A 19,811-nucleotide genomic window follows, 5' to 3' on the forward strand; every position below is an offset into this window, starting at 1 on the left:
TTTTAAGAGCCTGTGAGCAGATTGTGCAGCATGTGACTGTAAGACCCAATAGCTGTGTAGTGCGGGCTACCATTGTTAATGTTAGTCTGGAGTAGGGTCTGGCTGGAGAAGCAAACATCATGTTAACGTTCTGTTGTTTGTGTAATTAAATAGCTCGTGCTTCATATCATATTGGTCTCTGTGTTTGCCATATATTGTAATCAACTCGCCCGCCAACAGATGCAACCGGATCGCAAGCAAAGTGACCCATAGTTAAAACATAACAGCTACGTAACAACAAGCTCTGATTTGAGTTCATTTAGCTTTGTAAAATGATTATTTAATTTTTTAATGATAATCTGTGTTGGCCTTGGTATTGCATGGACCAATAATAATTGAGATTTTTTGGGCCCCCCCTCCCAGGCCGTTCCTGAGTGGATCAGGAGGTGGGGCAAAAAGGGAAGGTAGGAATGGAGGAGGCCATTCAGCCTCTCGTGTCTGTACCAGCTTTCAGTGTGATCATGGCTAGTCTGTATCTCAACTTCATCTACCCTTGACGGACAAAGCCTGCCTCAGTTATCAACAAGGAGGGAGGGAGGGAGGGAGGGAGGGAGGGAGGACAGTATTGGAAACCGGTTTAGGGAAGCACTGTGCCACAGTCCTGTCTTTCTCCTGCCCCCAGTGAAAACTGCACCTTTGCAATTCCTGGGTGCTCTCAGGGTGAAAACACCTCAAAAACACAGAATGAGAAGCCCCAGTGTTCCTAATTCGGAGGTCGACACAGGAGCACGGAAGCAGGATTGCCAGAGGGGCTAATGCAGGCATGATCAGAGTAAATTCAGCACAGGCCACATCAGATCAGGAATAGCTTCTTGACTCTGAAAACGATCTTTGTTTCTTATCGATTGCCGAGGTGCATTTGTGTCCTCGGACTGGTGTGAATACCCAGGGGTGACGAGGGAGTTTAATCCCTGACCCACTGCACAGGCATGCAATCACAGAATTGTTACAGCACAGAATGAGGCCATTCGGCCCATTGTGTCTGCACTGGCTCTCCAAATGAGCAGTTCATACGAACATACGAATTAGATGCAGGAGTAGGCAGGCCACTCAGCCCCTCAAGCTTGCTCCGCCATGCAATAAGATCTTGGCTGATCTGATTGTAACCTCCTGCCTACCCCTGATAACTTTTCACCCACACTTGTTTATCAAGAATCTAGTGCCATGAGTGCCATTCCCTTGCCCTCTCCCCATAGCCCTGCATATTCTTCTGTTCGAGGTAACAATCTAATTCCCTTTTGAATGCCTTGATTGAACCTACCTCCACCACACTCTCAGGCAGTGCATTCCAGACCTAAACCACGCACTGCGTGAAAAGGTTTTTTTGTCATATTGCTTTTGCTTCATTTGCCAATTATTTTGAATCTGTGCCTTCTCATTAGGCAATGGCAAACCACTGCAGTACTTTGCCAAGCTTAACCATGGACCAATCCTTTTCTTGATCCTAATCACCCACTCCAATAACCTATTCTTAAGAGGGGGAGACGGTGGTGTAACAGTGATGTACCTGAACGAATAATCCAGAGGCCCAAGCTAACACCCAGGGGACACGGCTTCATGTCTCACCTTGGCACCTGGTGGAATTTAAATTCAATTTATAAAATCTGGAATTGAAAGCCACTCTCAGTAATGGTGACCATGAAACTATCATCGATTGTTGTAAAAACCCATCTCATTCACTGATGTTCCTTAGGGAAGAAAATCTGTCATTCTCACCTGGTCTGGCCTAGGTTCTCTCTCACCATTTTTCTGGCTCCGCTCTCTCGCACTGTCTCCCCATTTTTATGGCCGCAAATTCTTTCTCTCTCGTCACTTTTATGGCCCCCAAACACTCACACGCTCTCTCGCCGCTTTTCTGGCCCCGTTCTCTCGCACTCTCTCCCCATTTTTATGGCCCCCCCTCCAAATTCTTTCTCTCACCGCTTTTATGCCCCCGAACTCCTGCCCTCCCTCCCCGATGTTGTGGCCCCGAACTCTCACTCTCTCTCTCTCCGCTTTTATGCCGGTCCTGAGGCCAGAAATACAGCCGAGGTAACGGGGTTTTCAAGGAATTGCTGGTTCCACCTGCACTGACTGAGCAGAAAGTCTTGGGCTGCACTGAGGTTTCGCTGCATTTTACGTCAGCCAGGTCCTGGTGATCAGTATTCTTGCCCACTCAGATTATGCTAGGACTGTCCAAAATACTCGTTTCGACCACAACAATAGTACTGCGCATGGGCCTGGTCACCAAGAAGGATGTGATCGCACTTGAGAAGTTACAGAGATCTACGAGGATGTTGCTCGGATTGGAAAATTTTAACGATGAGAAAAATAATTGGATAGCCTGGGATTGTTTTCTACTGTCAGAGGAGGCTGAGTGGAGATTTAATTGAGGTGTATAAAAATCCGAGGGGCCCATATAGAGTGGATAGGAAAGACCTATTTTGACCAGCGGAGAGGTAAAAACCGGGGGCGTAGATTTAAAGTAATTGGTGGAAGGATAAGAGACCATAAGAACATAAGACATAGGAGCAGAAATTAGGCCATTAGGCCCATCGCGTCTGCTCCACCATTCAATCATCTCTGATAATTTCTCAACCCCATTCTCCCGCCTTCTTCCCGTAACCTTTGATCCCCTTACCAATCAAGAACCTATCTATCTTGGTCATAACCACACTCAATGACCTGGCCTCCACAGCCTTCTGTGGCAGTGAATTCCATAGATTCACCACTCTCTGACTAAAGAAGTTTCTCCTCATCTCTGTTCTAAAAGGTCTTCCCTTTACTCTGAGGCTGTGCCCTTGGGTCCTAGTCTCTCCTACTAATGGAAACATCTTCCCCACGTCCATTCTATCCAGGCCTTTCAGTATTCTGTAAGTTTCAATCAGATCCCCCCCATCCTTCTAAACTCCATCGAGTATAGACCCAGAGTCCTCAAACGTTCCTCATATGTTGCCTTTCATTCCTGGGATCGTTCTCGTGAATCTCCTCTGGACCCTCTCCAGGGCCAGAACATCCTTCCTGAGATACGGGGCCCAAAATTGCTCACAATATTCTAAATGTGGCCTGACCAGAGCTTTATAAAGCCTCAGCAGCACATCCCTGCTTTTATATTCTAGTCCTCTCAAAATAAATGCCAACATTGCATTTGCCTTCCTAACTATCAACTCAACCTGCAAGTTAACCTTAAGAGAATCCTGGACTAGGACTCCCAAGTCCCTTTGCACTCCAGATTTCTGAATTCTGTCCCCATTTATAAAATAGTCTATGCCTCTATTCTTCCTACCAAAGTGCATGACCTCACACTTCCCCACGTTGTATTTCATCTGCCACTTCTTTGCCCATTCTCCTAACCTGTCCAAATCCTTCTGCAGCCTCCCCGCCTCCTCAATACTACCTGTCCCTCCACCTTTCTTTGTATCATCTGCAAAATTAGCCAGGATGCCCTCAGTTCCTTCATCTAGATCATTAATGTATAAAGTGAAAAGTTGTGGTCCAAACACTGACCCCTGCGGAACTCCACTAGTCACCGGCTGCCATCCTGAGAAGGACCCCCTTATCCCCACTCTCTGCCTCCTGCCACACAGCCAATCTTCTATCCATGCTAGTACCTTGCCTCTAACACCATGGGCGCTTATCTTACTGAGCAGCCTCCTGTGCGGCACCTTGTCAAAGGCCTTCTGGAAGTCCAAGTAGATAACATCCATTGGCTCTCCTTTGTCTAACCTACTCGTTACCTCCTCAAAGAATTCTAACAGATTTGTCAGACATGACCTCCCCTTGATGAAACCATGCTGACTTTGCCTGATTTTACCATGCACTTCCAATTATTCTGAAATCTCATCCTTAATAATGGACTCTAAAATCTTACCAACGACTGAGGTCAGGCTAATCGGCCTGTAATTTCTCATCTTTTGCCTCACTCCCTTCTTAAACTGGAGGGTTACATTAGCGATTTTCCAGTCCTCTGGGACCCTCCCTGATTCCAGTGATTCCTGAAAGATCACCACTAACGCCTCCACTATCTCTTCGGCTATCTCCTTCAGAACTCTGGGGTGTAATCCATCTGGTCCAGGTGATTTATTCACCTTCAGACCTTTCAGTTTTCCTAGCACCTTCTCCTTGGTAATGGCCACCATACTCACCTCTGCCCCCCGACTCTCTTGAACTTTGGGGATGTTACTCGTGTCTTCCACCGTGAAGACTGGCGCAAAGTACCTATTCAGTTCCTCCACCATTTCTTTGTTCCCCACTACTACTTCTCCAGCGTCATTTTCCAGCGGCCCAATGTCCACTTTTGCCTCTCCCTTACCCTTTATATATCTAAAAAAAAACTCTTACAATCTTCTTTTATATTACTGGCTAGTTTACCCTCATATTTAATCTTCTCCCTCCTTATTTCTTTTTTAGTTGTCCTCTGTTGGTCTTTGCAGGCTTCCCAATCCCCTGGTTTCCCACTGCTCTTCGCCGCATTGTATGCTTTCTCTTTAGCATTTATGCTGTCCCTGACTTCCCTTGTCAGCCATGGTTGCCTCGTCCTCCCTTTAGTATGCTTCTTCTTCCTAAGGATGAATTATTGCTGTGTCTCCCAAATTACTCCCAGAAACTCCTGCCATTGCTGTTCCACTGTCTTTCCTGCTAGGCTCATCTCCCAGTCAATTCTGGCCAGCTCCTCCCTCATGCCTCTATAGTTGCCTTTATTCAACAGTAATACCATTACATCTGATTCCAGCTTTTTCCTCTCAAATTGCAGGGTAAATTCTATCATATTATGGTCACTTCCTCCTAAGGGTTCCTTCACCTTAAGCTCCTTTATCAAATCTGCCTCATTACACATCACTAAATCTAGAATTGCCTGTTTCCTAGTGGGCTCCACCACAAGCTGCTCCAAAAAGCCATCTCCACAAATTCCTTTTCTTGGGATCCACTACCAACCTGATTTTCCCAGTCTACCTGCATATTGAAATCCCCCATGATCACTGTAACCTTGCCTTTCTTACATGCCTTTTCTATCTCCTGGTGTATCTTGTGCCCCATATCCTGACCACTGTTCGGAGGCCTGTACATAACTCCCATTATGTTTTTTTTTTAACCTTTGCGGTTCCTCAACTCTACCCACACAGATTCTACATCATCTGACCCTACACCGTTTCTTGCTATCGATTTAATTTCATTTCTTACTAACAAAGCAACCCCACCCCCTCTGCCAACCTGCCTATCTTTTCGATAGGATGTATATCCTTGGATATTTAGCTCCCAGTCCTGATCCCCTTGCAGCCATGTCTCCGTGATGCCCATCACATCATACCTGCCAATTTCAATCTGCGCCACAAGCTCATTTACCTTATTTCGTATACTGCGTGCATTCAGATACAACACCTTCAGTCCTGTATTTCCTGTCCCCTTTTTCATTGTTGTCCTTTTATCTGATGTGTCTGAAGTTAGATTCCTAGCCTTTTCCAAACACTCTGTCCTATTTTGTGTTCTGGAGAATTTAATAGCCTCTCCTGAGCTCTCCTTTCTTTTCAGTTTTTTCATAATTTTCCATGAAGTTGAATCCACCCCCCACACGCTAACCTGCTGCTTTGTTTCCCATTAGTCATACTTCTTGGAGTTTTACCCTTCCTTCCCCCCCCCCCTCCCATTTTCTAGTTTAAAGTCCTGTTGACCACCCTATTTAACCTTTTCACTAGAACATTGGTCCCAGACCGGTTCAGGTGGAGACCGTCCCAGCGGTACAGATCCCTCCTGTTCCAATACTGATGCCAGTGCCCCATAAAATGGAACCCTTCTTTCCCGCACCACTCCTTTAGCCACGTGTTTGCTTCCCTTATTCTCGCGTCCCTAGAGGGGCATTTTTTTTTTTGGAAATGCAAAGGATGCTTAAGGTCTGAAACTCACTATCTGAAAGGGTGGTAGAGAGAGAAACCCTCAATGCATTAAAAAAAACACTTGGACATGCACTTGAAGCGCCATAACCTTCAGGGCTACGAACCAAGAGATAGAAGGTGGGATAAGGCTGGGTGGCTCTTTTTGTGCTGGCAGTGACACGATGGGCCAAATGACCTCCTTCTGTGCCTTCAGTTTTCAATGTTTCCATGATGCAAAACACTGAAGGGGCTGGAAATCTGAAATTAAAAACAAAAAATGCTGGAAATACACGGCGGGTCAGGCAGCATCTGTGCAGCGAGGAACAGGGTTAACGCCGCAGGTTGGTGAATGAAAAGGCATTGATCAAAAATGTTCATTCTGCTTCTCTCCCGAGAGATGCTGTCCGGCCAGCATTTAAAAAAAAAATTAATTATTTCCTATAAACTGATTGGTAAATCCGCCTTTATTTACTTTGTCCTTGTTTTTCTTCTTCTCTTGGAGGGCTGAGTGTTCGAGAGGTCCTTATCAATGTTTCTCGACAGCAAGTGGAAGATTTTCACGGTCCAGAAGATTACTGGTGCCTCTGCGTCGCCTGGAGTCAACAGGGAACAACTAAAAGCAGAAAAGCTACAGTGCGAATAGCATGTAAGCAGAAAACAAAATACAGTGATTACTGATGACCAATTGTTTTACTTCAGCAACACACGCACAAAACTGAAAGTCTGAACTTAACAGCTAGCCCATTGTTATGCAGGCCATCCAGATTTGGCTGCTGTAGCGTAGGTGCTCCATCAAACTGTGATTTCTCCCTGAATAATTCCACACTGGAACAATGTGTGAATTACAGTGTGCAAGCAACCTCCAAGTGCAGCATTGGACTACAGGGTCTGAATAATGCATAGGCCAGTTTTTGCACTTTGGACAGACTTATCACGACTTGTGCTTCAGAATGAGCATTTACGAGAGATGAATGCCACCCAGGAACGAGGTGGAAGATTTCCCATCTCTGCTCGGTGCAGTTAAATCCAAGAGCGTGCATTTTTTTTTTTAACAGCAGAGGTCTTTCAAACTAGCTTCCTGAGGGTGGGTGTACTTAATCTTCGAGGGGTGATTCAAACCAGATGATAGCCATTTGCCAGCCTGTTTTACTCCCCTTCGATTTTGTTTTCCATTGATTTTGATGGAAAATAGGATTGGACAGGGTATATAAAATGGATGTTGATTCACTCGCCCCTTTTTTTACACTACACCCTGAAGAAACGGGAGCAGGAGCGGACCATCCCCCCAGTTTCTTTTTTATCACTTCTGGTAGCTATTACTTTAACACAAATCAGGATCAAAGTAAATAAAACATGAATGAACAGGTGAATGACACTTCAAGTAAGGAAGAAAATTTCACTTTAAACAGTCTATGCAACAAAGATACATCTTAAAGGGCCACAAGCCCCTGCATCACTCCCCGCACAAAATGTGCTACCACATGGCTGCACGGTTTGGCAATATGAGGTTCTTTATTCACGCAGGGTAGGTCAGGATTCCGATCCAACAGCTTTCACCTTCGAACTTCACAGCTACGATTATCATCGGCAAGACATAGGGCAGGATTTTGCCCTTGGTGGGCGAGCGAGCCCCACCGGCTCGGCGGCAGGTGGAGGCAAAGAAGAGATTGCCGAAGATGTCATAGACAAAAGGACAAAGAGGTGTTGACGGTGGTGACATTAGCTAAGATATGTGCTAATAGGTGACATTAAGGGTAGAAAACAGGACGAGCAAGGTACAGATAGCCCTAGTGGGGGTGGGGTGGGGGGAAGGGATCGAAATAGGCTAAAAGGTAGAGATAAAACAATGGATGGAAATACATTTAAAAATAATGGAAACAGGTGGGAAAAGAAAAATATATATAAATTATTGGAAAAAGGGGGTTTGGAAAGGGGATGGGGATGGAGGAGGGAATTCATGATCTGAAGTTGTTGAACTAAATATTCAGTTCGGAATGTTAACTTCTATGAACCCTCTGTCTCTCGGTCACAGCAGTCCTGATGATGTAGCTTTCCAGAGTTCCTTTTCAACCGACCAACCAATAACATCCCGGTTCACAGTTTGACCACTGCGGGGAGAACACCCAGCTCTTTAGAGTTCTCCGAGCTATTCAGGTTTTAGGTCTTTTTAGTCAGCTCATACAATACCAAGAGTTCCTGCCCCCTTTTATGCCAAATAGGAAAACTGACCTCTCCCTGAGAGTGCAGCCCCAGGTATGCACCAAGTCACGGTTCAGTACAGATCCCATTCTCAGCAATTACTTCTTGCTTTCTCCATTTTGCAGTTACTGTTTACTTACCCACACATGGGGCAGGATTTTACAGTCGGCGAGCAGGGGAGGGCGGGGCCCGCTCACCGATGCGTAAAATGATGCGGGATGACGTCGGGTGGAACCCCTGACATCATCCCACCCCATTTAAATTTTCAGGAAGGCGGGGGCACAGAAAAATCAGCTGCCGGCCCGCTGACCTGTCAATGGCCGATTGAGGCTATTGACAGGATCAATTAAGCAATTAAGGGACCTGCCCATCCAACCTTAAGGTTGGTGGGCAGGCCAGGAGCCCCAGTGGCAACTAGAAAAAACATGAAACCTCATCCACGAGCGGGATGCGGTTTCACGTAGGGTTTTCAAAATTTTAATAAAGTTGTTATGGAAATTATGAACATGTCCCAACTCATGTGACATTGTCACATGACGGGTACATGTAAGGGAATTTTTTTTTCTCTATTTTTAATATTTTTAAAAGTAGAGGTGATCTCCCTGAGGCTGCACTTAGCCTCAGGGAGATGTGCGCTCTTTTGTATGCATGCGCGAAAGAGCACACTCTCGATTTTAGGGATTTCCCCCCACCCGCACAAGGAGCGCATAGCGCTTCTGTGTGGATGTCACGCTGGGCGGGCATTAATTGGCCCGCCCACGTAAAATGACCCCGCGGCCCGCGATTGGGTCAGCCCTGCCCGTCCAACAAATGGAAAATTCAGCCCATGATTTCTGTTGACAAATATGAAACCGTTTTCTTTACAAGAACAGAACTGTTATTCTTTGTGGTCTGACTCAGTAAATTGGAAGTTGGGGAAAAAAAGCACTTTACCTCATAGCATTTAAGAAGTATTTGGATGTGCACTTGTGATGCCATGGCATACATGGGCCTAGTGCTAGAAAATAGGATTAGAATAGTTAGGTACTTGTTTGACCGGTGCAGACTCGATGGGCCGAAGGGCCATTTTCTTTGCTGTGGACCTCTATGACTCTATGAGTGTGTTATTATTTACAAGGTTCCCTGGGAACGCATCAGCATCTACAGGGACTCCCTGGGAGTGTGTCACTATTTACAGGCGATCCATGGGAGTGTGTCAGTATTTTCACAGGGTCCCTGGGAGTATTCCAGTATTTGCAGGGAGTCCCTGAGAGGGTGCTTCCAGTTACTGGGGGCCCTTGGGAGTGTGTCAGTCTTTACAGCAGGTCCTTGGGTATGTGTCAGCATTTGCAAGGTACCCTGCCCACAATAACCAGCCCAATAAAAGCCCAAATAACCGGCAATTCAGTTTGTGTACCCTGACCAATTTCAGTTGGAGCTCCTTGCTCTGGGCCATAGGCTCAAGTGTTCCAAAGAACAAAAGACAGCAGATGCTGAAAAACTGAATCAAACACAGAAAATGCTGAAATCGTGCAGCAGGTCAGGCACCTTCTATGTTGAGAACAGACACGTTAGCGTTATAAAATGCAAAGGATCTGCTTCAATTAGACAATTCAAAGCATTCTGTGTGTGTGCCTTTCTTTCTTCATCCTGTTGTGCAATCCAGTGCCCTGTGACGTTCTAAGTGAAATGGACGTATGCGAGACACATAATCAAGGGTGATGATGCTGGTGGTTCAGAGCAGGGCATTAAGAAGATTCACTGAAAACAGCATTTACACCTTGAGCAAAAGAACCGGATCTCTTGCAAACACTCACTCCAATTACCATGTCTTGCAGGTTGCGATTCCTGTTGATATTCTCCTATTGGGTTATTAATGTCAGCCACACTGCTCACAACTCTTTGTTCGATGTAAACATGCCAAAGATTCAGTCGAATAGTTTTCAGCGGTTTGGAAAGGGAAGAAGGAGACCTTCCTGAGAAATTATAGAACAAGTGTGGCAATCGTAAAGCTTCATGATAAAAATAATCTGTTGCAATGCAATTAGCATTGCCAATCTGTTATTCTCTTTGCAGATTAAAATTCATGTCAAAATTGATGCGTCTGGTCATGAGTTAGTAATAATCACAAAGTGATTGTCTTGTTCCAAATCTCACCTGGAATACAATGCTCACTTTTTCAATTTGGCTGAGGTATCTGTCTGGTTCTGGTCACCAGACTTTGGGAGGGTTTGGGAGTCCTTGAGTGGGTACAGAGGAGATTTACCAAAATGGTTCCAGGGTTGGAGGATTTTGGCTGCAGGTTTGGGTTGGTGGAACATGGTTGTTCTCACTGGAGAAGGGAGATTGAGGGGGGATTTTGATATGGTGCACAGGATTATGACAAATTTAGACACGGTAGACAAACAAGAGCTGTTCCCATTCACTGACGATTATATACAGGAGGGATCATTGATTTGACATGGGCAGGAGATGCCGTGGGGATCTGGGGAGGGACTTGTTTGCACATCAGGTGGTGGTGACCTGGAATTCTCTGCCTCCGAGGATGATTTCAAAAAGAAATTGAATGGCACTTGAGGGAAATAGACTTGTAAGGCAATAGGGATAGAGTGAAGGGATGGGACTGGATTGCTGTAAAGAGAGACAGCATGGACTTCTCTGCTGCAATGATTCAATGACTGTATGACTGTGGCAGCATACGACATAAGTTCATCACTGACAGGCTCAGTTTCTTCCTCTTTGCCTTTTTGTTGAGGTTGGATGGACACAATATGTGGACATTTCGCCCATTTGCTTCTGAAGTTGTACCACCATTTGATAATTATTTTTTTTCATCCTTGGGATTTGGGTGTTGCTGGCAAGGCCAGAATTTTTATTGTCCATCCTCTGTTACTTCGAGAAGATGGTCACAGGTTTGTTTTCTCCATCAAATGTCTGAGTACTGTGAACAAAAACTTTTCCTCGAGGGTTTATTTCCTCTTTCAAAAAGTTGGATCCTCATTTTTTTACAATAAGGTTCATAAGACCTTGGAAACCATGTGCATCATTTATAATCAGTGTGAATTCTCAAAATGATTGAAATCGTGGAATGATACAGCGCAGGAGGAGGTTAATGGGCCCATTGCACCTGTGGCAATTCTTAACAGCTCTCCAGTTGGTCCCACTCTTCAGTTCTTTTTCCATAGCCCTGCAATTTCCACCCCCCCCTTCAAGTATTTTCTGATTTCTCTTTGAAAGTTACGCTTTCAACCGTCCTTTCAGGCAGGGCATTCCAAATCATAACAGCAAATAGACCAAGTGGAAAGACAGAAACAGAACAAATGGGGCAGAAAAGTGAGGTTTTAATTAAAACTGAGCTGCAATGTCAGTTGCCAAGGCTTTATAAAATGTCAGATGATTGTGCCAGTTTGAATGAATTATGAATCATACAGCGCAGAAGGAGTCCAGTCAGCCCACTCTGCCTGTGTCGGCTCATTGTTAAGAGCTGTCCAATTGCTCTTTCCCCAACTTTCCCCCCTCCTCTAAAATGCCGGCTCTTGCTGTGGACAGATTCATTGGCACGATGCACCTTCTGATACCTCACCCAGGTGGCATTGTGTACATGCGCCAAGGCAACGTCAGCCATGGGGTGCATGAGCGAGTCACGGTGGGACCTGAACCTTCAACCCCGATCAGGGGTGTAAGTTAGTCGTGGAGTTCCAAAATATATTAACCTGCTGACTTTTTTTCCCCCCCCCACCCCAATAGATTTGAGGAAAAACTTTGAACAAGATCCACAGGCGAAAGAGGTTCCCCTAGAAGGGAAGATCATCTTGCATTGTCGTCCCCCCGAGGGAGTTCCTTCTGCCAAGGTAAAAAGCAGCTTTTGATTTGTCGTAAGCAGGCATAACTTAAGAAATTCAGTGAGTCTTTTTTTTTGCTTCTCATGTCATAATGGTGACACAAGGGCCTCTTGATTATCCACATACGCCATTATCTGAAAGGCATTTTGCTGGAAGTTCAGTTCCGATCATCCAGTTGAGCATTTCCATTTGATTTTCACAGACACAGTGGGATTAGTTAACCAGATTTCCAGTAACTGGTAGAATTCGCCATCATGCAGCATTTATATTTAGCTTCAGCTCCCAGGAGGCAGTGGGAGTCCGGCTGTCAGCAGCTTTCCCAAGAGTAACTCCTTTTTAAAATGGGTAAAAAGTGGGCCCTGTCCGCGCCTGCTGGGAAACTCGATTGGATAAAAGAAAGGAGCATTCTCCTCGATGTATCATATGTTATTGTATCTCTCAGGACGCTCCATTTGGAGGGGCCAAATTATTTCTGCGACTGTTGGGAGTCAATGCGCCAGCCACGATGTGCGCTGTGCAATCCCACAATAGGCAGCGAGGTGAACGAGTAGTTAATCAGGCCCTGGCTGAGTGAGGAATTTTGTCCAAGAAAACGTCCAGGAGTTCCCAGCTCTTCTTCAAAACAGTGCCTTGGAATGTTGAACGTCAGATTAAAGTGGGATGCTGGAAACCTGAAACAAAAACAGAAAGTGCTGAGAAAACTCAGCAGCTCCGACAGCATCTGTGGAGCGAGAAGCAGAGTTAAAAACAGGGTTCTTCACGGCTTTTATCCCTGAAGAGGACTCAGATGGACTCGAAACGTTAACCATGGTTGCACGTCACCCTGAATTGCCCCTCACAGGCTGACAGAATCCTGGTTTAACACCTGCGTCAGGATTTTCCGGGCCCCGCCAGTGGCGGGCATCCTCACGGGCGGGACGGCAAAGTTTGGAGAGCCGCTGACTTTCACAACAGCTCTGCAAAATTTTCCCACCCCGCCCGCGACAATGCCCGCCCTGGTGTGAGGGCCAGAAAATCCCACCCACCAATCCGCACCGACGGCACTACCACACCCAAGACAGGGAGACGGTGGCCCGGTGGGTAATGCTGCTGGATCTGTAATCTCGAGGACCCGGCGGATGCCCTGGGGTGGGGGCATGGGTTCAAATCCCACCCGGGGAGCTGGTGGAATTTAACTCCAATAAACGACTGAACCTGGAATTGAAAGCTATTTTCAGTGATAATGACTGTGAATCGATTGTTGTAAAACCCCACCTGGTTCACTCGTGTCCTTTGGGAAGGAAATCTGCCATTGTTACCTGACCTACACGTGACTCCAGATAGATGCACAGGGGTTGACTCTTAACTGCCTGAAAATGGCCTAGTAAACCTCTCAGGTTAAGGGCAATTGGGAATAGACAACAAATGCTGCCCTTCCCATCCCTTGAAAGAATAAGTGAAGAAAAGTGTCAACATTGATAATGTACCGGGGCCTATGTGTGAGGCTTGGACCCACATAGGCAGAACGTGGTATTTTATAGACAATAACAAAGTGGATTTAAATTTGCTTATAATAGAGAATTGCTTAGGCTGATGGCCTTACGGCCATTAAATACTTGCAGGACAATCCACCGGACTGGAAGTTTGCAGGGACTGTGGTGCCCCATAAAATCCAGCCCGTGTAAATTTACGGCACAGCAGAGGGAGGCCATTCGGCCCATCGTGTCTGTGCTGGCTGAAAAAAAGACACCCCCCCTCCTAATCCCACCTCCCACGTCTTCAATCATCTGGGGGGCGGGGCGGGGGGGGCACTTCCAAAGCAAATCCAAATGCTTTTTAAATGCGGAGAAGGTCTCTGCCTCCACCGTCCTTTCAGACAGCGAGCTTTAGACCTTGGGGCAAAAAAAAAAACGCTCTCCTTGATTTCTTCTCAAATCCTGTCTAATCTGCGGAAGAACAAAAGGATTGGGTGGGGACAGGTTCACAAAATGCCAAAGGCAGCACCTCAGGTCTTAAAAGAACAGCAAATAAAATTCGATCTCAACAGGGATGGAATATAAAAGTCAATCGTCAATGATGCTCCGAGATTCGATCTTGTGGGCCCTTTGGGGTTTCACCCCCCCACAGGAAGGATATTGCGGCTTCAGAAAGGGAACATTGCAGAATCCCTTGGAAACTGCTTGGCCCTGAGGAAACAAGTATGAGGGGGAGACTTGAACCATTGATTTTTTTTTTAATATAAAGAATAAAGCAGGTTACACATTGGTGTAATAAAAGCATTTGAAATGTTGAGAGAACAGCGGAGTGCAGATTGAAGCGGGAAACCAAGAACAGTGGGCCACCGTGATAAGCTTAAATGCAAGAGATTTAAAGCAGAGGCAAGGAAAGGCTTGTTCACAGAGAGATCTGTGGAATTCATTTCCAGGATTAGTGGCTGTGGCCCACACTATGTCAAGATTCGAGATTAAATCGGATAAGCAAAAAAAAAGGAAGAGAAGTTGAAAGGATGGATACAAGTTGAATAAATCTGATGAGAACTGTTTTCTTATGTGGAGAGTTAAACATTGACATGCGCTGGTTGGGCTGTTTCCAAGCTGCAACTTCCGCGCTTACATCTTGTGATGACTAGAAAAGCGCTACCGACTGAGCTAATCTGACGTTTAAGCTTCACGAGATTTCTTGTCAACTTTATTACGATGCTTCAACTGCATTTAGCTTCTAATTGAATTCAAGGAATATTCCATTAAATGGCTAATTACTCCACTTTATTTGTTGTCAGCAAAAATGTCTTTGTGTTTCCAACTCCTTGAAAGGCACTGTCCAAATCACAAAGGGCTTTGCTCTCTTAGCGTTTCTGTGCTCATTCGTCAAAATTTCAGACAAGGGAAAGCTGCATAATTATGGGATGTCTTCTGTTTGTCCAGGGGAATGAGGCAGCAAACATTCTTTCCATCATTTAATTAAAGTGTATACCCTGTCAACTTCCATTTCCCACTTAATTACATTTTAGGTTCCAACAACACTGTTTAACACACAACTATATGGGATATGTGCAAAATCTTCCTGCTGGATTGTGGTGAAAAATCCAACTGGATCACTCATGTCCTTCAGGAAAGAGAATACCGTGCCCTTACTCAGCCTCAGGAATATGGGGCTCCAATCTAGCACATTAGCTGACTCCTAATATCCCCTGATATTATATCTAGCAAGCCACTGAGTCATAAGCAATCTTTATGTAAACTGGTCATTCTGTTATGACATACTCCCTCCAGGATGTTTGCCCTGGCTGGTGAGTCTAAAGCCAGGGGACTCAGTCTCAGAATAAGGGGCAGGCCATGTATGACTAAGATGAGGAGTGTGCTGAATCTTTGGAAATTCTCTACCACAGAGGCTGTGGAAGTGCAATCATTGAGCATGGTCAAGGCGGAAACTGATCAATTAATGAACACTAATGACATCGAGGAATACGGGGATAGGGAGGAAAAATGGCACAAAGGTAGATGATCAGCCATGATCTGTTTGAATGGTGGAGCAGGCTCGATGGGCCGAATGGCCTACTCCTGCACCTATGTTTCTATATTCCTATTCCTGTGCTCCAGCAAATGTGAACACAGATATTACATCGCACACCCTCGTCCAAATATTCCTAGCCTCAAATCATGCTTCATCTGAAGACTGAAAATCCATGGAATGTTGACTATCTTTCAAAACAAACTCTACGGTCAGGATTTTTACCTTGTCGGGTGGGTGGGGCGGGTGGGCCCGGGGGTGGGCCCGGGAGCGGTCGTGAAGCTGAAACCAATTTCATGCTGGCCGGTCGTTAATTGGCCAGCTAGCGTGAAATGCGCACTGAAGCGCTCAGCGCTGCTGGGGCGGGGGCGGGAGGAGGGCCAGCGCAGAAGTTTGGTCATGCGCACGGGTGGGCGCAACGAAAGCTCCCTGAGGCACAGAGCTTTTTAAAATCAAAAATAAAGAATTTACACATGTTAAAAACATGTCCCCTGGATGTGGCTCTGACATTCAGTCATGGAGTCTCCCTTTCTCCGTCCATTGGTCATCTACTTTGAGACTGCTTAAATTCCAGGCTGCTGGCAACTTGCAGACCCTACGCTTTGGTAATCTGGATCTTGAAACCCCAGTCCCGTTCGTACTTCCAGTTCAGGTTTGCAGCTTTGTCCGACCTGAATAGCTCCAGATCAACTATGGTCCGAGTAAATAGCTGAGCATGCTCGTATAGCCTACTCCTGCTCCTATTTCTCATGTTCTAACGTTGTCAGAAAGGGTTATATTTAGGCTCTGCTGTTAGATAAAACCTAGATCAGAACAGCAAGATCTATTAGCAACAGTGATATGAGAAAATGAAAATTTATAGGAGCTTTCATTTGAACTTGACTTCATAGGGACCAGCATGGACTACAAAGTTGAGGCACCGCTGCTCTTAAGTAAGATCAGCTTGGATCCCTAACCTCCTCTCCTGCAGAAAGGAACTTCCATGGCCAGATGCCCATGTTTTAAACTCCTTAAGTAATGCTCTTCTACACACAACAGTTGGTGAATTCCAGACCTCAAGATACGGATCAAAGATGATGGATTTGTTTGGAACAGAGTGCATGAAAACGATCGCAGCGGTGGAGATTTGAGCGTCTTCGTGAACTCACGGTAAGTCATATCAATTGGAAATTCTGTGATTTGTGCGCTAGGCTCGATGAATGTGTCCATAGACACTTCCTGTGCACAAATGCTTGAATAGTGCCTGGATTGCTATACAGAATGCAAATGGGATAAGTGTGTTAATGTACTGATAATGTCCCATCTGCTCTCCTCACAGAGCTAAGGGAACCCCGTGGAGAACCAGCCACTTTGGAGGATCAGCACACAGACATCACCACCTGCACACGAAGCAGGCACATGGACAGCTACGCACATTGCAGGAGTTGGTGAGACAAGATTAGGAAGGGTTAGCAGTGCTGAGGAGCCATCTGGTACAGAGCAGAGGCCCAGTACGCTGACTGCTTGAGTTATGGGATACAGATCTCCGTGGGTCTGTTACAGCAGCAGGCCAATCAAAGAAAGAAATAACTTGCATTTAAGTATGCCTTTCATGACATCATGATGTCCGGAAATGCTTTACAGCCAATTTAGTACTTGGGAACAGTCTCTCAAACCTCTTCCGTTCAATTAGATCATGGCTGATCTGTATCTTAATTCCATTTACGTGTCTTCGTTCCATATCCAATAACTGTTCAGGCGACCAAAAGAATACAACACTGTCTACTTGTAGTTCTTGTGGGGAGATAACATGCACAGGACGTGGCTGACCTGTTAACGGTTCTTGCTGAGGTGCATGTAATGTAATGTGCAACGATCATTCATCTGTTCGTTGGTGTCATCTTTTTCCCAGAAGGTTGACTGTACAGCGTTACAGAGGCCAAATTTTAACTCTCGTGTAGCAAGGTGAGCAGCGTGCCTGTCCATGCATCTAGGCCCTCAGGACCCCCAAAGCACTTTACAGCCAGTGAGGAACTTTTTGATGTGCAGCCACTGTTGCAATGCAGGATACATGGCAGCCAATTTGTGCACTGCAAGTTCTCACAAACGGCTCGACAAGTTAATCAGTTTTAGTGATGTTGATTCAAGGACAAATACTTGCCAGGATTCTGGCAAGAACCCTGTTGCTCCTCTTTCAACACTACCATGTGATCTTTTGCGTCCACCTGAGAAAGTAGACGGGACCTCTGTTTAATGACTTATCCAAAAGACAGCACCTCTGCCAGTGCAGCACTCTGCAATGGAAGTGTCAGTCTAGATTATGAGCCTCTGGAGTGAGACTTGAACCCACACCGTATGATTCAGAGACGCGTGTGCTGCCCATTGAGTGAGTCATAAGAAAGGTAGCCCCTCTTGACAATGCAGGACTCACTTTAGTACTGCACTGGAAATATCAGCAGAGATTTTTGTGCTGAAGGCTATGGAGTAGGGGGGAGTGGTGGTGGAGTGGTAATCTCACTGAACCAGTAATCCAGAGGCCCAGACAAATGCTCTGGGGACATAGGTTCCAGTCCCATCATGGCAGCTGGTGGAATTTAAATTCAATTAATAAAATCAGGACTTAAAAGCTAGTCACAGTAATGGTGACCGTGACTATCATCGATTGTTGTAAAAACCCATCTGGTTCACTCAAGTCCTTGAGGGAAGAAAATCTGCCGTCCATATCTGGTTTAGCCTACTTGTGACTCCAGACCCACAGCAATGTGGTTGACTCTTAAGTGCCCTCTGAAATCGCCGAGAAAACCACTCAGTTGCAACAACCCACTACAAAGTCTACAAAAAGGAATGAAACTTGACAGATCACCTAGTGTCGACCTAGAAATCAGAAGCAACAATAGCACGCCAAGCCCTGCTGACCCTACATATAACACCCCTTATCAACACCTGGGGGCGAGTGTCAAAATGGGGAGAGCTGTCCCACAGGCTAGTCAAGCAACAGCCTGACATTGTCATACTCACCAAATTATATCTTACAGACAATGTCCCGGACACCGCCATTATGATCATGGCAGCACAGTTGTATCGAGTTGACAGGGTCCTGCCCTGGAAACCTTCAACATTGACTCTGGACAACATGAAGTCTCATGACATCAGGTCAAACATGTGCAAGGAAATCTTCTTGATTCCCACTTACTGCCCCCCCCCCCCCACCCACCCACCCCTCAGCTGATGAATCAGAGCTCCTCCGTGTTGAACACCAAAGGTGAGGGTGGCAAGAGGACAGAATTTACACAGGGTGGGCGACTTCAATGCCCATCACCAAGAGTAGCTCCCTAGCACCACTACTGATCAAGTTGGCTGAGTCCTGAATGACATAGCTGCTAGTCTGTGTCTGCAGCAGGTGGTGAAGGAGCTAACAAGAGGGAATAACATAATTGACCTTGTCCTCACCAATCTACCTGTCACAGATGCATCTGTCCATTACAGTATTGGTAAGAGTGACCACCGCACAGTCCTTGTAGAAATCAAGTCCCATCTTCACATGGATGATACCCTTCATCATGTTGTGTGGCACTACCATCATGCTAAGTGGGATAGATTTCAAACCGATCTAGCAACTCAAAACTGGGTGCCCATGAGGCGCTGTGCGCCATCAGCAGCAGCAAAATTGTATTCAAACACAATCTGTAGTCTCAACCCCCACTCTACCACTCTACCAGAAGCAGCACCAGGCATAGCTACAGATGAGATGTCAACTTGTGAAGGTACAACACAGGACCACTTGCACACCAAAATGTGGATGCAACATGCAATAAACAGAGCTAAGTGATCCCACAACCAACAGATCAGATCTAAGCTCTGCAGTTGTGAATGGTGGTGGACAATGAAACAACTAACAGGAGGAGGAGGCTTCACAAATATCTGCATGCTCAATGATCGGGGAGATTAGCACATCAGCGCAAAAGACAAGACTGAAGGATTTGCAACCATCTTCAGCCAGAAGTGTCAAGTGAATGATCAATCTCAGCTTTCTCCGGAGCTCCCCAGCATCACAGATGCCAGTTTTCAGCCAATTTGATGCACTCCATGTGATATCAAGAAATGGCTAAGGGCACTGGATACTGAAAAGGCCAAGGGCCCTGACAACATTCTGGCAATAGTGCTGAAGACTTGTGCTCCAGAACTAGCCACGCTCCAAGCTGAGCTGCTCCAGTACAGCTACAACACTGGCATCTACCCAGCTATGTGCAAAATTGCCCAGATATGTCCTGTCCACAAAAAGATGCACAAATCCGTCCAGCCAATTACCACCCCATCAGTCTACTCTCACTCATCAGCAAAGTTATGGAAGGTGTCGTTGACAATGCTATCAAGTGGCACTTAGTTAGCAATAACCTACTCACTGACGCTCAGTTTGGGTTTTTCAAGGATCACT

At 45.9% G+C, this 19,811-nt stretch overlaps 1 protein-coding gene across 1 annotated transcript in view; it reads left to right on the top strand.

Moving 5' to 3' along the window:
- The window catches only part of LOC144694635 (netrin receptor UNC5D-like), a 454,385-nt gene that overhangs the window by 329,073 nt on the left and 105,501 nt on the right, over positions 1-19,811 (top strand). Inside the window, exons 3-4 of the mRNA XM_078565228.1 lie at positions 6,391-6,534; positions 11,814-11,917. Coding sequence (XP_078421354.1) covers positions 6,391-6,534; positions 11,814-11,917 — 248 coding nt within the window. The remainder of the gene's footprint in view (positions 1-6,390; positions 6,535-11,813; positions 11,918-19,811) is intronic.

The sequence above is a fragment of the Cetorhinus maximus genome, chromosome 20 (assembly GCF_964194155.1).
Source record: "Cetorhinus maximus chromosome 20, sCetMax3.hap1.1, whole genome shotgun sequence".
Taxonomy (NCBI): domain Eukaryota; kingdom Metazoa; phylum Chordata; class Chondrichthyes; order Lamniformes; family Cetorhinidae; genus Cetorhinus; species Cetorhinus maximus.